We start from the raw sequence: 21,588 nt of genomic DNA, 5'->3' as shown, positions 1-21,588 counted from the left end.
GAATCAAGCCCCTGAAGCTGCCGCAGGGTCTCCCAAGAGAGGAGGACATGTCCAGCACGTGCCTCAAGAGCACTGGAGAGCTGGTGGTGGGGTGGCTTCAGAGCCCCACGGACCAGGAAGTGAATAAGTCCTGATGGCCTCGCGGCTTCAGAGTAAAAAGTGCAAGTCATTTCTGTCTCAAGATGGTGAGAAAGTGTTCTCATTAAAATATGTTTTAAATTCTAGTCATTTTCACTGGCTAAACATGGTGTGAGTCTTCCTTGGTGTAGCCTTGGAGGTTTTAGTGCTATTAATTGGTTTAATTCTGTCCCCTTTCCCTCCAGTAGTTTCACTGGAAAATGGGTAAGGATGGCAATGTTTGAACATGTGGGTTCAGATGTCACCTTAGCAATCGTCGTTAACGTTTTAAAAAAACTGTTTTCTCGTTTAATTGAATTCAACACATTCTATGAGTGGCCCTTTGAGTGAAGAGTGTGTTATGTGTTGGAGAAATCCAGAGCTGACCAGAATGTGGTCCCTGCCCTAAAGGAGCTTAGTCTGTTCCCCTGGAGAGCAGAGATTCAGCCAGAAGCATTAGACACTGGGTGCAGCTGGACCGGCTGCTCTGTGCTGTGGTGTCTATAAATAGGTATGTGGACTTGGCTTCATTTTATCCTTAAATTCAATACCCAAAATAGTATCTGTTTTCTAATTATAAACCTCATTTGGCCTAAACTTTATTGATGTTCCTTGAATTCCTAGAAACCTCTGCTAACAGTTGAGGTTGCTATTTAAAAGAAAAAAGAGAAGGGAAAAATCATTTAGGGAAAGTTGTTTTATTTCCTTTTATTCTATTTCAGATACCTGGAGGGGTGGGGAGAAGTAAGAATTTTAAGAGAGGTTCAGTACCGGGAAATTCTGTGGCAGCTAACTGAAGTTGGTGCTAAGGACTCAGAGTTCTAGCCGCCCTTTATTTTCCGTGTCTCGTAAAATTTGGCTCAGGCAGCAGTGACATTGGCATACTCACTGCCTGTGGTCCCAGCATCTGTCCTGTCATAGAGTTTTGGCATCACGTAGAAGTGCTGTGTGAAGTGAAGCCAGATATCATTAATTAATAAGCTTCAGGGTAATCACACTTTCAATTCCACAATTATTGAATATCCAGTATAGGTACGGCCTGGAGAGGATATAAAGCAGAAGGACACTAACTTCGAAGGGCTGGGTCTAACTGGAGAGAGACCTGTATGCCTCAACAGAAGCTGTCCTTGCTGGAGTTGGATTGAGGCCAGCTGTATAAATATTGATAAAAGCAGCCCCTGCTAATGTTTTGCTGCCTCTTTTACTAGGCTAATATTAATGTTTAAAACGGGGAAAAGACCATTGGTTAATTTTTACCCAAAGAGTCTCATAAAGTTTTGGTAAGTAATTTTAACCTGCTGCTCATGACTAGAGGAAAATATCTGAATGATAAGTTGGATATTTAGAAATGAAATTGCCCAGAAGAGGAAAAGCCTGTAGGGAGATGAGCATAGGCTAGAGCATTTGTTTTCTGTTGTCACGTAACATATTACCACAGTCTCAGCCGCTTAAAACCACACATGCTCACAACCCTGCTGTTTCTCTCGGTCAGGACTCTGGGCACAGCTTAGCCCACTAATCTGCTTAGGGTCTCACAAGGCTTCAAAAAAGGCATCAGCCAAAGCTGGGTTCTCCTCAGATCCTTGACAGGGCAGGTATCTGCTTCCAAGCTCTCCCAGGTTGTTGGCAGAAGTCATTTCCTTGTGGTTATAAAATTCATGGCAAGTTGCTTCTTCAAAACCAACACTGGAGTGAGAGACTTTAGCAAGATGGGTGCTACCCTCTTAGGTAATCATATAAATGCAGTGGCCTAGATTCTGTCTCCTCTGTTGCATTCCATTGGTTGGAAGCAAGTTACAGGTCCAGCTCACACTCAAGGAAGAGGGGAATTCCACAAAGGTGTGACCACCAGGGGCCAGGATCAGGGAGGCCTCTGTAAAGTCGACCTGCCAAACCCAGTCAGTCCATCCTTAAGTTGCACCCAGGGGATTCCCCAGAATGGTACTCCTTTGCCTCCCATCATTTCAAACCTTACAAGGACTTCTTCTGTCCTGTCTTTGTGTCTCAGAGAATTGCTTTATTTCAGGTTTTTCTGGCCACTCCTTGGTGACCATTGGCCTTTGGTCAGGCTCAGGGGAGACAAAAGTTACCCAAGCACTCTTTTTAAGGGCCATTCCAGTTCTCAAGGTCTTCTCAATCTAAATGGTGCCTGTTTCAGGCCAAACACGTGTTTTCTTCATCTTTTCTTGTTAACAATACTAACTAGTATGCTTATCATTCTAACTGTCACAGTTTCACCAAGGACAGGTTGGAATTGCACTGGCCATTTTAGGGAGCTTTTGACACGAGCAAGATTGTATGTTTGGGAGGTACTTTAGAGCAAAAAAGAACAAAAAGTGAAGAACCCTCCATGCAGACATTATTTGTCTTGTTTTTCTTTAAAAAATAAAAGGCCATTTTATTTAATATAGAGGATATTTAATATCCTCTCCTTCCTTTCTATACTTTGAGGAGTATTAAGTACTGACTTTTTGATCACACAGCTTGATAAAAATATCAAGGGTCCAAGTTACTGTCTAAACCATCTGTCGCTCTCTTTTTATGTATATGTGTCAAAATCTATTTTATACATTTAAACTTTTCTCAGCTTTAAGACCTTGGTAAACAGTTAATTAAAACTGGAAGTCTGGACAGTTTCTAAATAAGAAACTGATACAAAACATGAGTCACTAAATAAAATTTTTACCCTTATTTCTCAGAATGGCAATCCATTAACAAATGATGAAAATGCCTTTGAATAATATTATTTATGTTTCTTTTTCCCTCAAAATTATTAAAATGATATGAGGGCTTCCCTGGTGGCGCAGTGGTTGAGAGTCCGCCTGCCGATGCAGGGGATACGGGTTCGTGCCCCGGTCCGGGAAGATCCCACATGCCGCAGAGCAGCTGGGCCCGTGAGCCATGGCCACTGAGCCTGCGCGTCCGGAGCCTGTGCTCCGCAACGGGAGAGGCCACAACAGTGAGAGGCCCGCGTACAGCAAAAAAAATAACTAAATAAAATAAAATAAAATAAAATGATATGAAATGAGTGCTCATGGAGAAAAAAATAGCCAAACAATTCATTTTCTGTTCTCTAATTTTCTTTATTTTCTGGAGAAAAGAAAAATAGTTGATCACTTCAAGAGAATATAAACAGTTAATTATACCAGGCACAGTAATTACAGAGAAATACAAATATGTATTTAACATAATAGATATGACTTTCTGCTTATTAACATGGTAAATTTAGTGATATGTACATTTTGTATTTAATATTACTGATAAATTATGTTTTAAATCTATAGGTAATCAATATAAGCTTTAAATGTCTTAAATATATTTACACATGCCTAAATACTTGCATATAAATGTATATTAGTAATTACTACAATCTGTGCATGAATAATGTAAAATAAAAGTAAAAATAGAATTTGGGTAAACTAAGGTATTTTTCATCAAATTATTTCCTATTTTGGGGTACTTATCACATATCTTGTCTTCTATAAAAACTAGTCTTGATTTTGCCTTTCGCAAAATCATACCTAGATTCAAAATAATAAAATTGTTAGGATGAATTTTATGCCTGCATTATCTGTGGATTTTCTAAAGTGGCCATTAGATGGCATAAATAAAGATTCGCTGTTAACCACATAAAAGTAAGGGCAATAGGAATGATTGTCCAAAGGTTCTCCGAACTTCAATTCTATTGCGAGAATTTTTGTCTACCAAGCTTATTTTCTTTTAATTAATTAATTAATTTATACTTTGGCTGCGTTGGGTCTTCGTTGTTGCACGCGGCCTTTCTCCAGGTGCGGCGAGCAGGGGCTACTCTTCGTTGTGGTGTGTGGGCTTCTCATTGCGGTGGCTTCTCTTGTTGTGGAGCATGGGCTCTAGTCGCACGGGCTTCAGTAGTTGTGGCACATGTGCTCAGTAGTTGTGGGTCACGGGCTCTAGAGTGCAGGCTCAGTAGTTGTGGCACACGGGCTTAGTTGCTCCACGGCATGTGGGATCTTCCGGGACCCGGACTCAAACTGTCCCCTGCGTTGGCAGGCAGATTCTTAACCACTGCCACCAGGGAAGTCCCTACCAAACTTACTGTTAAAACAATCCTGACAAATTAAAAAAGGAGTTTATCTTCCTAGGTTAGTTATATATAAGTAAGGTCTATTAAATATCTTTCAATGAATATGTTTTTCAAGTTAAAAGAAACATAGTCCTTGGACACAAAGACTGGTACAATAAAACTGTCTTCCAAATGTTTCCTCCATTGTTCTGGATTCACAGATCCTCCCCTTGCCCCACCCCCTTTCCTTTTATTATAAATCTGAACAGGCATTAGGGAACTGCTTCAGTTAAATGGAAATCACCAGAGGCCCTTTGCTTATTTCAGTCTTTCTTTAGCTCCAGTAGCCAAAACATATATATATCCATCTTGTCTAAGAACCACAGCAGTGACAACAAAAGTGTGAAAACTTCAGCTGGTTTAGTTCTAGGGTCTCCACTCATCTTAATGGTTTCCCATGCTGTGCTGTATAGATTCTTCCATTGACAGTAAGCTCTCAGCATCTTTCAGCTAGTCAACTAACCTAGGGAGTACTGATGCTTTTCCATCACGCATCACTGCCCCTCTCTAAACCCAGCCACCTCCTTCCCTCTCCCACGAAGGAACAGCCCATAATTGCCTGCCTCAGGGAACTATGTATACCCTGCACTGACCTTCTGAAGACTCCCTTGGATAACTCTGATTTGATTGTGTATGTAGATTATTCATACTTAGAAAGTAAAATTAAAAGTGTCATCAGACTCAAATTTACCCTTGAATTATAAGCTTTTCTCAAAAATTGTGTCCATTCAATGCCCTCTCCCAGATCTGCCAAATAACAAAAGTAAATATACTGATAGGATAGGTAGATGATTTGGAGATAGTCCATGACATTGAAATGCTTTAGAAATAAATGCCCATCACAGGAGCCCCTGTAACGTTGACAGTGAATTAAAGAGCTTTGCCATGCTTTTCTATATGTAAGGAGGTGACCGTGATAAAAAGTGAAATTTAGCAAATATTGTGATATTAAAAATATCAAAAAGTAGTGATATTACCCATAAAGCAGAGAAAAATTGACAACAGTATTGAACCAGCATTAGTAGGGTAATTTTCAAGATACCACTGAGGATTTTTCCACTGCACATCCTACCTGCCAACAACACAATCCTGACAAGATTCTGACATGACTGGATAGGATGCTCAAGGCCCCTTTGAACACCTTGATTTCCTCTAAGCTGGTGGAGGGTGGTTTGTACTTCTTGCTGCATTTATGAACTACAGGGCAAGCACAACTGTGGATATTAGGATAAACAAAAAATCCATCCGATTCTCTAAAAGACCCAGCTGGATTCTGGGACATGTTTTCATTGCCTGGGTTTTATAATCTGGGACCCTGGCTTTAAGTCTTGTCACAAGACTCATGATCCTTTTGCTTCTGGTCATTGCCTGTGTTACAGTTGCTCAGTGTATCCTGTCCAAAAACTTAAATGCTGCGGTGCAGCCGTCGGCACATCAGGTGACTCAACAACTCATCCTACAACTGGCCCTAGTCCAACAAAGACTATGCCCTCTGGACATCCTCCTGGTCTTAACTGACAAAATCTTGACCAGTAAAAATCTGGACGTTGTGGATTGATGCCTTGTGGTCTGACTTTGTCTGCCTTTGGCTGAAGAGGGGCATCAGAGAAGAGCAGCTGTGACAGCCAGGGGCTGGGCTGGAAAGCCTCCGTGTGTCTAGGAGCCGGCCCAGCACGGACAGGTGTTGCCTATTGAACGTAAGCAATTTCACAGGTCACCAACATCAGATGAAGCTGCTCTGTAACTGATGGATCAAGGCGAAGACAAGCTCACTCCGTAATCACATCCGAGCGCAGGCGAAAACACAAGCATTGTTCAAGCCGGAAAAATGAGGCATGTCCCCTCTTCTGGGTAATGTGGGGCCTGCTGCTTCTCACCACACAGCGTTAGCCTCGCTTCATTCCTCTCACCTTCTAGATGGGATTCATGAAGACACCAATCATAGAGCCATCTCTCTTTTCCTGACAGCATCCAATCCAGAGCAAACCATGCTTCTCTGAACACTCATCAAAATCATCTAATAAGAGCCCAGATCCTTTAAAGTCCTTCCCAAAGGACTTTTCCTGAGATGCAATAAAGGGAACTTATCCAGCCCCAGGTGTGTCTGGTGGTCTGTGGCCAGCCTGCACTCCCGATACTAATTCTTGTGGCGCTCGGGTCTAAGCTGCTAAGGAACATTCTACTCAGCCTCGACCTCCTTAGAGTATCTCTGCTCCTTCCTTCACCACAGGTAACCCAGTCTGCTGTTTTCGCAGCCTGGGGAGCTTGCCAGAAAAAAACTCAAGTGGATTTGTTATAAAGCAGAAACTGACACACCATTGTAAAGCAATTATACTCCAATAAAGCTGTAAAAAAAAACAAGCGGCGCCAGTCCTGCTTTCTCTTCTGTGCAGGAGGTCCATCACTTCCCTGCTTTCTGTGTTCCTTTTTCCCAGGAAGGCTGGTACAATTCCAGGGCCTCAGGACAGCTTGGCCTGACATGTCAGGGCAATCTCTAGGGAAGAGAATGTGGGATAAAGCCTTGGTGAGAAATGGGGTGCAGGAAACAGGACAGGAGAAACCGTCAGGTGCCGCTATCCCTGCCAGGACCTTGCCCCTGTTCCGCCCTAACTGAGACTTGTACCCTGTCCCCTGCAGCCCCAGGGAGTTCCGGGTAAGCTCCTTGATAAGGGCAACTGTCACCACACTGTGTGTCGTTATCCTGGCTGTGAGGTGTTTTCATATATGTACATACAGGTTGTCTTCCAAAGCTGGCATTCTGCTATTTGGGGAGCTTGGAGAAGATACTGCATCCTCTGTGCCCACTTCAGCGTTCACGGTCCTCTTTCTGAGCCCCCATAACCCCAGCCTCCACCTTCTCAGAGGGCATTACAAGGTCTCCCAGCCTCTGCTGGATTGTCTTCCACAGGCCTGTTTCCCTTCACTGAAGCCGTCCAGGCTCCGGGCAGGTCTCCCTCACTGTCTCCCTCCTCACCGGCGGGCCCTGCCCCCCACCACACTTTCCCACCACATCACTGGCTCTTGTTCTGCCGCCAGGGCCCTCTCTGCCAAGGCCCCTCCATTCTCACTGGCATTCCCACCCCCACAGCTGGCCTTACCACTTTGCTCCGGAGTCCCCTGGCCACTGTGTCCTCATACTTGTCACTTGTCCTCTTTCACTCCCACTCATCCCCACCGGCTTCTTCGTCTTGGCTACCGGGGTCTTCTCTGTCCTTAGACCCACCTCCTCCCCACTTCCCCCTTGTTCACCATCAACCTTGGGCTTCTTTCTGACACCAGAGCCCTTCTGGCCCCTGGACCACAGTCCTAGCGGACCATCTCCCCAGCTCCCACCAGAGCACGCTCTTGTTCCCCAACTAGACACCACTTTGTCTCTGGGGGTCTATTCTGTAACCCCACATTCATAACAGCATTATTTAACAATAGCCAAGACATGGAAACAACCTAAGTGTCTATCAATGGATGAATGGATAAACCAAATGTAGCATAGATATACATATACATATATATATATACATACATACATTATATATATATTCAATATATATATCTATTATTCAGCCATAAAAAGAAGGAAATTCTGTCATTTCCAACACCATGAATGGACCTTGACAGCATTTTGCTAAGTGAAATAAGTCAGACCAAGACTAATACTATATGATCTCACTCATATGTGGAATCTAAAAAGAAACGTCATAGAAAAAGACCAGATTTGTTGTTACCATAGGCCAGAGGTGGGGGAGTGGGAATGGGATGAAAGTGGTCAAAAGGCCTAAACTTCCAGTTGTAAGACAAGTACTAGGGAAGTAATGTACAATGTGATGACTAGAGTTAACACTGCTGTTGATGTATTTTGAAAGTTGGTAAGAAAGTAGATCCTAAAAATTCTCATCACGTTAAATTCTTTTTTGTGTGTGTGCATCCGTATGAGATGATGGATGTTAACTAAACTTTTTAATCATTCCACAGTATGTGTAAGTCAAATCATGCTGTACACCTTAAACAGACAGTGTTGTATGTCAATTGTATCTTAATAAAACTGGGAAAAAAACTGAACTAAAATGAATAAACGAAAAAAAGAAACACAGTCATCGAATTAAGGCCTTGAGTCTTCAGGAATACTCAGGGAAGGGGCAGCTGTTCAGAAAAGTTACCTCCAAGCCACTCTCTGCTCTCCTTAGGTCATCAGTTCAGTCTGGTGGGGGAAGCAAGTGGGAAAGTGATGGTTCTCAGGGAGCAACAGCCTGTCTGGAGCACAGAGGGAGGTGGTGCCCCAGGGAGGGAGCTGGGATTGGGTAGAAGAGGTGCAGGGCAGAGCCCCTGAAAGAGGGGACCTGGAAAGGTGCATTTTGCCCACTTAAAGCTTGCCACAGAGTACGAGTTGGGATCATTTTCGTGCTATAAAATAAAACAGTCCCTTAACCTCCTGTGATGTTTTACAGCCAAAATCCAACAGCCAACTGAACCAGTCTGCACGGCTTTGCTGTCCTACCTGCATCAGCCCGAATCCAATTTCCTGTATCTCCCCAGGCATCTCTGAGGACCCGCCCAGCATGGCTCTCCCAGGAGGTGATGGCCGCAATGGTCGTTGAGTCCACACAAAACCATTTCCCAGCCTCTTGGATGCTGGCTTTGTTGGCTAACATCCTTCGAAGATCCTTTGCTTCAGTCTTTTCGGAGGCAGTGACCCTGGAGGACAGGAGAAGAGAGAGGGTGCTGTCTCCAAAGTGGAGCTTGCATACCCAAGGGAGAGAGCGTGGTCCACTGGGGTGAGGGAAATAAGTCCTGGAAATTCTGTTTCCATTTGTTTTCTCATCGAATCCTTCAAATTTGTATTTTTGTAATATTTCATAACGTATGTAAAATATCAGGATACAGGAAATTTGTAAAATGAACAAATATATTCGGGTATCCTTAAAAAATTCTTCACTAGTAGCGATGTGCAATTAAGAAAGTTTTGATGGATGTGCTCTATGTCATCTGCTTTAAAGAGCCCATCTGCATGAGGGCACTGAAGGAGACATACTGTCACCATGACTAGCAATAAAAACAATGACAGCTACTGTTTCTGGGCACTGAATCAGTTGCTTTATATTTATTTCCTCGTTCAGTTCCCATGATAAAAGTTCAGTATGTTTTCTTCAGAGTCAACACCCTGGGAAGGATCCTACTTAGTCCACCAGGTTGGAAATTCTTCCTTTGGGTCAGTGTGGTGTCCATCTGAGTTAAATCAGGCTCATTAAGCCTCTACATTTGAATGAAAACAACCTTGCCTGGGTTAATCACCTGGTTCTTTGTGTGTTAGCTTTTTGCAACATGTGACTCCAAAGAACTTTTGGGGGTTTCCAGGTAACACATCTACCTTCACAGGTAATCTGCCTTCATGGGTGATAATTTAAAATTGCTTCCTAGGCAACTCCAAAAGAAGAATGTTTTAAATTATGCTGGAAATTTCCAGGGTGACTGATCGAAGGGGTTGGGGGAGGACAAGGTTTCTAAGCTGTTGTATTTTACATTTCAGAATTAGCCACAACATTATACATGTCTGAAACTGAGTAGGCCTTTGTTTTACATACAAAATGAAGGAGGCGTACGAGGGAAGAAAAGATTCAGAGAAAGAAATAATTTCCAACCAACATTTGATCCCTTGCGTTACTGCAGACATTTAATCAGCCACGTACGTACCTTATGGGGTCAACTAGAAATTGTGAGGGCAGAGGTGGGAATTGGGGAATCCATGATGCAGACAGAACACTGTTACTACACACATAGGACATCACGGGGATTAAGGGCACATGCTACAGAGCCTGGCATCCCTGGGTTCAAACCCTAGTACTGGCTGTGGGAACTTGGCAAGTAATTTAATTTTGCTGTGTCTTATCCATTTTCTCATCCATTAAATGAGGATGATAATAGCACTTTTATCATGGGAATTAAATGAAATAAATGTAAAGCAACTGATTCAGTACCCAGAGATAGTAGCTATCACTGTTTTTATTGCTAGTAATGGTGACAGTATGTTTCCTTCAGAAATGAACACAGCCACTTAACCTTTTTATACCATTTGACCTCTGCCCCTAGCATATTAAGGCCCAGGCTATCAGTGAATCCAGGCTGCTGGGGTGAACCTTGGACTGGCCCCTACTTTTGCCAAAGTGTTGAGGAAAGCAATGAATTTTAAGATTCCTTGACGTCCTAGTTTGGGAAGTAGGCCTCCTTACTCTCCAGACTATTAGCACCTGGGAGGCAGACGACACCTGCTAGCACTGGGCTTGCCCCCAGAGTAGGGCTCATTTCCTGAGCGATTATGCAATTGAATTAGATCCATAACCCTGCCATGTCCGTAAGAATTTGATCTCACGGGAAAGACTTGATTTGAAAGTTTTGCGAAGTGGACTCATATCTGTGTGCTGACTTGGGGTGTCCGGTGCCTAAAATGTTTATGCCCCTGTGCAAACACGATAGTTACTATTCACACCTGAGATCATTTTTCCCTCTTTGGGAGGTTATCACTGATGCTCCCTTAATCTCGAACTTGTGTAGATCACCAAAACACCCATCCAGTTCCCTCCTTCTCAAACACCAACTGAAAATTAGGCAGAGAAATGAGAGTGTGTGTTGGCCGGGGCAGAGTTGCTCTCCTCAGGGCCGAACTTGCCTACTGGGAATTCTGGAAAAGTGGTCACATGGAGGTTTCTGGACCCAGCTCCAGGCCCCCACATTGCACCGGAAGGGAACAGGCCAAGACTTTGAGGCCAGGCCCAGAAAAGGGAAGAAGCTGCACACAGAACAAAGAACGTCTAAGCGAAATGGTCCATATCGTACCTACAGCAGCTATGGCTCAGTTTTCTTCATCATCGTGAGTTTTAATAATTGAATGTACTTTGCCATTAAGGAGGTCCTCTATTGGTCTCTCCTGTTGTTTCAACAGCAGCTTTACGTGCAAAGAGGTCTTATCAGTAAAGGTATGCAGGCGGATTCACTCATTGAATATTGATCAATGTTGGTAAATTAATCTTATTCCCTAATGGATGTACTCCATACTCTGGTCTAATTCATGTCCTTCTGACCACACCCCCACCCCCGTGCTGAGCCACCTCCCACAGAGCACGCACTCTCGGGTGAACCTTCAGCTCTTGGCTTTTCTTTGAGCAGAAGGCTTCTCTCTTCTCAGAATGCATCTTCCATACTCTGAAGATACCTGTGGCTCTCACAACTTCCCCCTCCAACTCTGCTCTCACTGTGGGTACTGGACCTCAGGACCTTTCAGAGGTCTTCGCTGGTGATGATAGTCAAGATGTCCTGAGATCTCCAGAGTGGACACTCTCCCCAGATCCCCCAAGAAGACCCCAAGACCCAGAACCATCCACAGACTCCACAGCCTCATGATCCTCACCTGTCTTCAAAGTATGCTGAGAATGAGACGAAATGAGAACAGACCCTACCTCTTAGCACTACTCTGTAAATAAGAGCATAGACAGATACACAGATAAAAACTAAAACAACCGGGCTTGCCTGGTGGCGCAGCGGTTGAGAGTCCGCCTGCCGATGCAGGGGACACGGGTTCGTGCCCCAGTCCGGGAAGATCCCACATGCCGCGGAGCGGCTGGGCCCGTGAGCCATGGCCGCTGAGCCTGCGCGTCCAGAGCCTGTGCTCCGCAACGGGAGAGGCCACAACAGTGAGAGGCCCGCGTACCGCAAAAAAACCCACAAAAAACTAAAACAACCCATGCACTGCACCTAGGGGAAAGTCTTTGTAAGCAACATGGTGTTGAGCAGCTGTGAGGAAAGCTGTGTTTTCTTCACCCATAAACCCCACAACAATACCTTCAGAACTGTATTGCGTTTAAGTTGTATCTTCTTCCCCTAAGATACTCTGACAAAACATTCTAGAATCCAGGACAACCCCAAGATCAGTTCATTATATTCTTGCAAGAAAATCGAAGTAAAAATGTGTGTACATCATCAAATTTAATCTAATTATTATGCTTTTATAACTTTCATAAAGTATAAGGACACATATGGAAACACATTGTTCTATCTGATCATTTTTATTTTAGATCCGTGGACACAAAGCTCAAAGGACACCTGAGCAGGGGACTCTTCTCTTTAGAGAGAACTTCAAACAATCCTCAAAGATGTGAGTGATAAGGAATTTTTGTTCTTTACTTGTGAAAATGCTAATCCAGATTCTCTGGCTCCAATTCCTTAAGTTGGAAATAACACATAATAACGATAACTTAACTAAGAGTTCACTTTGTAAAACATCTTTGTCTTCATTTTAGAATCCAGTGCGGGAGAGAGACAGGAAGTAGTGACAGAAGGCTGGGAAATGGAGGCAGCGGGAGGGGACGCCAAGCCCGTGGCAGAGCCTCAGCAGTGGAGAGGTTGGTGTAGACCCAAGAATTCAGAAGGGGCAGACGACCTGGGGAACAGGTGGGGGAGCATAGATCCTGCAGAAGGAAGGACCAGGGTGTGAGAGACGGAGTGAAGGACATGGTTGGAGAGAAATTTAGGCAGGATAGACGAGGATGTGGTTAGGAACGGAGCCATGTAGAGCCGCGAAGAGAAGCCAAACCCGTAGCTTTTCATGGCGTCGACTTGGTGTGGTCCAACAGGTGAGACGACATGCTCACAGTCGTGGCTCCTAGAACCCTCCATATAGTTTGGCCAGTTTCAAATTACAGCGAACAGCCTACAGCGACTTACTTCATTCTTTAAAAATGAGAAAAGCTATTTTTCCTACATTCAGAATGGATTTGGCAAAGCCAAGCCCTGGAGTGGGGTTGCTACTCTTTGCTACTCTTAAATTAGAGCTTGTCAGTCAAGTAGGCATTCACCCCCAGACAACCAGCAAAGAAAGACAAGCAGGTGGAACAGAAGTGAGCAGCAAACCGTCCATACCCAGACTCCGCTCGCTCCCTGTGTGCAGCTCATCTCAGGACGCCAGAGCCTGGGGGTCAGGCAGGTGCTTCAAGCTCAAAGCCACAGTCAGAAACCACGCCTCTCCCATCCCTTTCTGCCCTTCACATTTTCAAAGCTTCATCCAAGTTTTAACTTCTCATCTTACTAAAAGTAAACAGCATAGCTTTTTTGAGGAACCTACTGAGTGAACCCAAGCAGCAGGAATGTCCACGTGGCATGATAATTCCTCTGAGACTTTAATTTGTGTTTTGTTTTTTGTGTTTTCTCTCCCTCATTGGCCAGGCCTTCCTTTGTGTTCCTTTGACTGAGGTCAGCCTCTGTTCCAGGTATTTGTTTTTAAAAGCGTGAAGTTATTAAGGGGTATTAGGCTAGAGGGAGGGAAGAGAAATGTTTTGAAGAGTGGAGAAAAGAGATGCTCTGCACCCCACACCCAAGCAGGGGCCTTCCTACATCCCTAGACATTTCAGGATGCTCAGCTGACTTCCATCTGCCAGGATCTGCATCTCGGTGTCAACGGTCTCATTCCCTTGGAAGTTCTGAAAAGTGTGCCACCTATTTGCATGGAAGACCAGAGGAGCAAAGAATTAAGCTGCTCTCCTCCCAACAGGCAGATACCCCAGTCAATGGCTCTTAGAAGTTGATGTATAAATACCCCAGCTTCTTGGCCCTTGTGTATAATAATTCTGCAGTGTGTTTTGCACAGTCCCTCAGTGTTTGCTTGGAGGATTGAGCTCCAGTGCCCACTGTGGTAGCCGGCTTGATGACACACATTTTATTGGCTTTCTTCCCTTCCCTGTATCCCCCAGCCACTTCATATCAGCATTCCCTGAACCTCTCAAATAAACCACCTGCACCTGAAGTTGTTTCAGGGTCTGCTTCTACGGGAACCAAACTAAGACACCTTAAATATTGACTCTCCTCTAGAACATCTGGTATCTCAGTCATAAAAAGAATACTGGGGGAATAGATTCAGAGTATGAGTCATCATACTATTTCTTGTTTTTCAAATTATTTGGAAATTATCTCACCTGGGTGTACTTTTTTGCTTTAGTAGTGACATTGAAGGAGTTGGCAATTAGATGGAGTACATGCTGTGATTTCTCCCACAGAAGAAATCATTCTTGAGCAAAGTGAACATCTAAAGAATGTCCTGGATTGCCCACATGCAGAGATAATAATCAGAGTATTTAACTGGTACAGCATGGTCCTCAACCAGTCATAAAAGATGCTGGTCTACATGCTGCAGGGCTGCCTCACCAGCTGACCATAGGCTCTGCCCAGTGAAACACAGGGGTCCCAGTTCTGCCTGGGTGAAATCTGCAGGTAGACTTGAGAGGTCATTGAGCAGAGAAGGGTTTACTTGCCTTTCTCCAAGGGGGCTCAGAGGTAGGTGGGTATGATTTTGATTCCTCCTCAGAAAAAGAAGTGATGTGTAGAAACATTTATTGAACATCTCTGAAGGGAGCTAAAGGCCCAGCAGGGGCCATATCGGCAGGGACTTTGAGAGCTTTACATTCCAACATATTATTTGTGTTTTCTTCTGAGTGTGGAAGTAAAGCCACAAACTGCATCAGGTTTCCTTCTGGAAGAATGTCTCTTCTCCATTGTGGGTGGTCTGGGCAAGACCAAAAAGCAGAGCAGCCAGCCTGCAGGTGTGTATATGATCCCAGGTAAGTCCATCAGTCTCTCCCGGAACTATAGAGGTGAAGCAGAATGATGAAAGGATGGGAGAAAAGGTCGTTGGAGTTCATTTACGCAGTGAGAGTGCTAATTCATTCGTGCAGTAGGGATGCTATAAAGTATGGTCAACTGCTTCCTGCTACCCAGACCCCAGAGCTGCTTGGTTACTCTTCTTGTCCTTGAGCCTTTCACTGGCTCTGGGAGCCTTTTGATAGCCTTTCGGTAATTTCCTTTTACTGCTTAAAATTTCCAGAACTGGTTCATTTTACTTACACCTAAAGAACAATAACAAAATTGGCTCCTATATGCTTATCTTCAGCCATGTTTGGTGGAGAATGGACCTCTTGAAAGATTGTGTGGCAGCAACTACTGAAAAGGGAAGAAAAGAAGCCAGTCCCTGGATCTTCAGCAAACAACAGGAAGAAGACACAAGAGGTAGGTGTGGGCCTGAGGGACACGGTGTATGTCCCTTGAGGAAGATCAGCTTCACCACAGTTGGCTCTCAGGTACCCAGGGAGCTAGAATTCCAGCCTGGTTTCTCCATGGCCTCCCAGGTTGACCAGCTTGGGAGTCGGGCATTCCTCACAAGCAAAGCCCTAGTAGCTTGAGCAGATACTAGGAAAAGGACAAAGGCTCAGGTCAGGCTCTCTTCTTGTTAGCAATTCTGGTAAGACAGGGAGTAGGTGGGCATTGAAATCATGGGCTAGGACTTCCCTGGAAGTCCAGTGGTTAAGACTCCACGCTTCCACTGCAGGGGGGTATGGGTTTGATCCCTGGTTGGGGAACTAAGATCCCGCATGCCATGTGGTATAACCAAGAAAAAAATAAATAAAATAAAGAAAAGAAATCATGGGCTAAAATGAGGCCTTGCTGCAATATGTGGACTTATTCTTAAGAATATGTCACTTACTATGACATTTACATTTACTGCACAATAATTATGCATATGTTTATGCATATTTCATGGGAACCGTAATGTGAACTGGGTAGATTTTCCTTTTTTTATGCTTATTTGCATGAAGAAAAGTGAGAAATGAATTTTCTGTCATAAGTGCGACCATTCCTTTGCCAGTGTTGGGTACAACACAACCATATCAAACCCTCGAAGAGGGGCTATCTGAGCACCTGCCAACCTGGCCCACCCACAGAGCTTTGCCTAGAAGCCGTGTCTCTTATAGAATTTAGCTCGAGCTATAATATCACTGATGACATCAGTCTATGTCCGCGGGGGTGGCAGTGGCTTCAGTTCCTGACTTGAAGGCTGAGAGACCACCTGAGATGAAACCAGAGGTTCAGATTGAAAGATTAACTTTCAGCAGAAATAAGATATGAGCATTCCCGGGATGTCAGCCCTCCAGGGAAATCTTCCAAAGCAGACAGTCCCAGATCCTCTTTCCCCCCTTCCTCTCCTCCTGAAAGGATCCATTTCCTCAAGAATCACTGAAAAACTTCCAGATTGCTTTCCTTCTCTCTCTCTTTTTCTGAAGACTTTTGTTTTTCTTGCTGCAAAAGTCAGATTTGCTTCTTATTTAGTGCAGGCCTGGCAAAACTAGATCCCCAGTAAATCTTCAGTCTAAAACTGCTTGTAACATTCTCTCAGTCATTCAAGAACTCACTCATTTATTCACTCATTCGTTCATTCAATAAAATGTTTTAAGCACCTACTATGACCAGGATGTGTGCCACACTGAGCGCACAGTGATGCTCGAGACATACTCATTCCTTTGTAGGTGTATGTGTGCGATATGCATGTTTGAGCATATGTGTATTATCCCCTAGAAGGTTAATCTTCAGTAGTTACTCATGTGTTTACCGTAATTGTGCTCTGCTCGGATGTCTAGAGATAAAGACCCCTGGTCCTGATCCCTGCCTTCAAGGACCTTGAAATAGAAAATAGAAACTGTTTATTTGAAATTAAGGCCATAAAATGTAAAACTGTTTATTTGAAATTAAGGCCATAAAAGGAGAGAGGTATATACACACCATGGGCCTATAGGAGGCAGACTTAATAAGAATTGGTATGGCTGGATGTGAAGGGAGAAGGAACCAGAGAACCTAAGAAAAAAATATGTTTTTTCTGGCTGGGATGACTGGGTATGTTATAGTGCCTTTCACAGAGGCAGAAAATACAGAAGAAAAAGCAAGTTTATAGTGAGAGGCTAGTGAGTTAGTTCAGTCTGGGAGATGCTGAACCTGAGGGGGTCTGTGATCAGCCTAGCAGGGATTTCCACCTGGACACATCATGGTACCTAAAGCCCTGGTGTCACTGAGGACGCTCAGAGAGTGAAAATTTGTTCAAAAAATTCAGAAAGTGGGTAAAATCTTCTTGCACCAGGGGAAAAAAACCCATCAGAGGAAGGCAAACATTCTTTTAAACAATCACACTAACGCTCAAGGTATCACTCAATGGCTCAATAACCAATGAGATGTAACAAGAACCCCCAACATCTGGCAGAAGGGGAATGGAAATTGGGCATGAAGAACACTCCAAGGAACTCAGTGCTTCAGAGAACACTAGGGGTCCTCCCAGGCCCACTGCTGACCCTATGGGCACAGGCCCAGGGAGGCCCAAGGTACACCCGGCCTTCTGGGCTCTCACTCACTGCTCTTCTAAACAAAGCACTGGCCTACCTTTGAGGTATTGAGCCACACTCCACGTGGGGAATTTTTTCTGGTTTGCCTTAATTCTGTCTGTGAGAATCCCAACAGCCTGCAAAAGGTGTTCTTTGCTGTCCCAGGTACCAACAGGTCGATGGATTTTTTGTTATCAAGCTAGAAAATTCAGATAAGAATGTCAACATCTGGATGGAGTAACACATTCTTCTGCTGTCCTGATTTCTCCTCCTTATGTTCAAGGTCATAGACACTGGCCTTATCCCTTTTCTTTATTCCCACAGAATCAATTCTACAAGTCCTTTCACAGAAAAGAGAATCAGAGAAATACAGTAAGATTTGGGAGAAGTGGATGTAGCATAGTTTTAGTTAAGCACTCAAAAAAAATTAAAAAGTTGTTTCAAAACAAATAATGAGCACCCAAAGTCTAGATATTTGCAGTCAAAAATAATTGGAAGGCTAGAAGTCTCGGTTTCTCAGACAATTTAAAATAAAGCCTGGGGGAGTTCCCTGGCGGTCCAGTGGTTGGGACTCAGTGCTTTCACTGCCGGGGCCTGGGTTCAATCCCTAGTGGGGGAACTAAGATCCCTCAAGCCGTGTGGCATGGAATAGAATAGAATAGAATAGAATAGGGGAAAACCTGGAAGCAAATATCCGATAATTTGGGTCCCCTTCCTCCAATTTGCCTAAAGGACAAGTTGGTTCAAGTAGGGTTTCATTATAATGTTTTGATCTACACAGATGAAATTTACTATTTCATGAACCTCAAAGGGATACCTATAATAGTACCCTTTATAAGATTTTCTCAATTTAAGTACATTGCATAATATTAATTACAAATTGTAATTACAAAACTCATAAGATACTTAAAAAAAGATATCCAATAACTGGTATACCTTGACTTGTTACAGAAATCCCAGTGGAAATTACGCAGGTACCCGTGTTTTGAAGCCTAGGATAAATGCAGATACATTTCCAGTTTGGGTTAGCTTCTGTGAGGAAGGATGAAGTGGGGCCGATTGAAAGTTTCTAGCTGAGTACCTGCGTCAAGCCAAATTTAAGTCCTTTGTGGTCCCAGCCATCTTGCCGGATGGTTCCGCCATGGCTTTCTCTGGAAATGATGGCTGCAGTGAGAGCAGGGTCCATGCAGTGCCTCAGCCTGACTTCTTTGATTAGAATTTGTAAGACTTGAAGACCTTCAAATCCATCTCAGCAAACATTTCAAAACCACAGATGCCTACACCAATAGAAAATAAACTGTTTCCTCCACTCCAGAAGAGACCCCTTTTTCAAAGTTTAATAAGTTAGCCACAGGTCTGACTGTGGCCCACAGGCTTGGGACAACCATTTTAGGAACTTTTTTATTTTTTTGCGGTACGCGGGCCTCTCACTGTTGTGGCCTCTCCCGTTGCGGAGCACAGGCTCCGGACGCGCAGGCTCAGCGGCCACGGCTCACGGGCCTAGCCACTCCGCGGCATGTGGGATCCTCCCGGACCGGGGCACGAACCCGTGTCCCCTGCATCGGCAGGCAGACTCTCAACCACTGCGCCACCAGGGAAGCCCCTTAGGACATTTTTTGGTCTCTGATTGCATAAACCCAGAAAGGTCCTCAGCCCCAGATGGATACCACTTCTGCTTTCTTTCTTGTTCTCTTTTCTGCCACAGCTGGTGCATTGGGAAAAGTCTTGGACTAGAAATCAGCCAACCTATGTTTGAGTTTGGTCTGACACTACCTAGCCCTGGGCCCTCGGGAAGTCTCTCTTCCTTGCTGAGCCTCAGTTGTCTGATCTGTCAATTGGGAAGGTAGGATTAGATTGACCTTGTAGTTGCTTCCAGCTCTGATATGCTAATACTGAGACAACATGAAGAAGACTTCAGAACAGAATTACACAAGAGAGGACGTACAGAGAGCGTTGCTTAAAATGCTCACGCTGTAACCTGAAGTCGACACAACAACAAACGAACAAACAAAGCCAGAATTTGATATTTTAATTAAGCAATCATTTCAATATGTAGAAATAAACACCTCTCGACCAGGTTTGGAAAGGATGAAGGGAAAGTGAAAAGCAGCAGCTTGATAGGGGAGTCAGGATTCTGTTTTTCCCTCAGTTTTAATGTTGATATTACTACTATAATAATGAACTTCTCAGAATTGAGCTCCTTCCTAAGAAAGAATCTGAAAATGATGAAAGGGGGCTAGCCAAATGCTTGCCTGGCTTCACACTCACTGCCGGCAATCACCCCGGTGATATCACAGGTAGCAGCAGAGGTCTCCATGGTCATGATGGTACCATAGCAGCCACGGTACAGGCAGGAACGCAGGCGAGGGTTCATTGAAAGGGTGAAGGAGCGTGAGCCCCTAGAAGTGCCTGCGGGGCACAAGGATCATTCACGTGAAGCCTGCGAGAAAATACTGCTCGGAGTTGCTCTCACGAACATCACTCAACCAACGGCAAAGCCATAGGCTTAATCCTCCCCAAGCCCCTCCCCAAGACCCCCAGAATGGCTCACCAGAAGGTATTCCGAACTCAGCAGCAACCTGTCAGGATTTTACAAAGTGGTGGCCTTATCCCTAAAACATAGGTTTAAGTTTGAGAATCCATTAGCAGATCTCCAAGCACCTGGTTTCAATCTGCTGCCTTCAGTGTGGCTCTCCCGCTGTGGAGGAGCTTTTAAATGCCAGCATGCAGACTCACCTGCCTCTTCTCACCTTCATGCTGTACCCCTGATCTGGGAGGAGCTTTATATATGCTTTAAAACCCTCTTTAAACCACTGACCTCATTAGGCCTGATTATAATGGTACTTGGGATTTAGGTGGCCCTTTTAATGAAAGGATTTCAAAGCGTATATTAACCACTATTAATTAATCTAATGAACCCCCAAGGTGTACTGGAGGCATATATTTGGTGGACTGTTTCTGGGTATCTAAAATTGTGCTAGGCAAACAGCTTCTAAATTTGAGAACAAGAAACAGATACTTAGTCTAAAAAAGATAAATAAACAGGAAATACTAGCAGCTGCCCTTCCTGGATTGGTTGTTTGCCTGCAATGCTGAGGCTTCTGTTCTTTGTTCTTCATTCCACTCTCACATGATTCCCATAGCAACATGTCACGTGATCTCAATGGGTGACCTTGGCTCCTTGCTCCACTTCTGCCTCTGATAAGCAGATCCAAGAGTGTCTGCCTGCTCTTGGGAGGTCAGTGCGAAGCCAGGGACTGGGAACATGGGTGCCAGTTTCCCAAACTTCCTGAGGAAATGGTAAAAAAGGATTTGGCCAAGGAGGAAAATTTCTTCAAGGATGGACTGTCTTCAAACTTCTGTCTAAAGGAAGAGACGGAGCACATTGTGCAGCTCCAGAAACAGGAAGCGGAAGAGATATTTTCGAAATAGGCAAAGCGCATTTCCCAGAGGGGAGGAGGGAATCTGACACGGGTCCTACCAGCAGTGTGAGAAATTTCCATGACTGTACACGTCCTTCCACTCATCCACCAAGTGAACAGAGATGTGAGGGAGACTGAGCAGGAGACAGGGAAGACAGAGGCCCGGAGTCAAGTGACTTTCCCAGCTCCCTGGCAATGGGTAAACCACACCTTCTAGGAGAACATGCCCTCCAGAAGCTGATCTCTGCTCTCCCCCACTGCACTCACTTCTGCCCAGACTGCCTTCCTGTTTGCAGAACAGCCTGCCCTTTTAAGTGGCCTCCAGCCTTGCATTCCAGGGAAGAAGGGTGGGTATGTCCTGAGCCACGGATGATCCTGCTTCGACTATCAGGACCTGTTCCACCACCACCATCAACGCCACAGTCAGTGCCTCTCTGTAAGAAGGGGTTTGGCATGGGTCCAGCTGCTCCAGGGTAGCCCTCAGGAACACCTGGGCTTCCACCAGTGACAGTGGCAACAGCACGCTGACACAGTGCTCATGGCCCTCCCAGTGCAGGGGCTTATGTGGGGCTTCCAGGCTAAGGGTAAGGAGAAAGTTCAAGAAAGGGAGAAGGAGAAGTAGACCAAGAATTAAGTTAGGTGAAAGATACTAGGTAGAGGCTGAAGCTGTCCTTAGATGCTCCTAGAGAATAAAAGAAATAATAAAGCATAGAAAGGACTGTTGAATGTGGAGCTTACTTTATTCTTCTCCCTGTTTTCAGATAGTGGG

At 44.5% G+C, this 21,588-nt stretch overlaps 2 protein-coding genes across 16 annotated transcripts in view; one reads left to right on the top strand and one right to left on the bottom strand.

Annotated features, from left to right (window-relative positions):
• Positions 1 to 21,588, top strand: part of MRPL30 (mitochondrial ribosomal protein L30) — a 71,330-nt gene that overhangs the window by 16,792 nt on the left and 32,950 nt on the right. For 7 of the 15 annotated variants that reach the window (XR_013830959.1, XR_013830966.1, XR_013830967.1 and 4 more), the window contains exons 6-10: positions 2 to 185; positions 8,662 to 8,988; positions 9,741 to 9,896; positions 12,280 to 12,359; positions 12,505 to 15,259. Coding sequence is in view for 1 of the 15 variants with exons in the window: in XM_079940357.1 (XP_079796483.1) it covers positions 2 to 134 (133 nt within the window). In the remaining 14 variants the exon portion in view is untranslated. Of the gene's footprint in view, position 1; positions 3,397 to 5,598; positions 6,622 to 8,661; positions 8,989 to 9,740; positions 9,897 to 12,279; positions 12,360 to 12,504; positions 15,260 to 21,588 lie in introns of those variants that run through there. The other 8 variants (XR_013830964.1, XR_013830965.1, XR_013830961.1 and 5 more) reach the window with 8 other exon arrangements.
• Positions 15,981 to 20,331, bottom strand: LYG2 (lysozyme g2; the record flags this gene model as incomplete). Its single annotated transcript, XM_079941682.1, is given in 9 exon segments — positions 15,981 to 16,038; positions 16,040 to 16,097; positions 17,456 to 17,588; positions 17,591 to 17,596; positions 18,479 to 18,615; positions 18,618 to 18,706; positions 19,635 to 19,837; positions 19,949 to 20,009; positions 20,134 to 20,331. Coding segments are annotated over 7 exon segments (618 nt in total). The 5' UTR covers positions 19,772 to 19,837; positions 19,949 to 20,009; positions 20,134 to 20,331.

Source organism: Stenella coeruleoalba, assembly GCF_951394435.1.
Source record: "Stenella coeruleoalba genome assembly, chromosome: 13".
NCBI classification, from domain to species: domain Eukaryota; kingdom Metazoa; phylum Chordata; class Mammalia; order Artiodactyla; family Delphinidae; genus Stenella; species Stenella coeruleoalba.
This window is presented reverse-complemented; position numbering and strand designations above follow the sequence as displayed.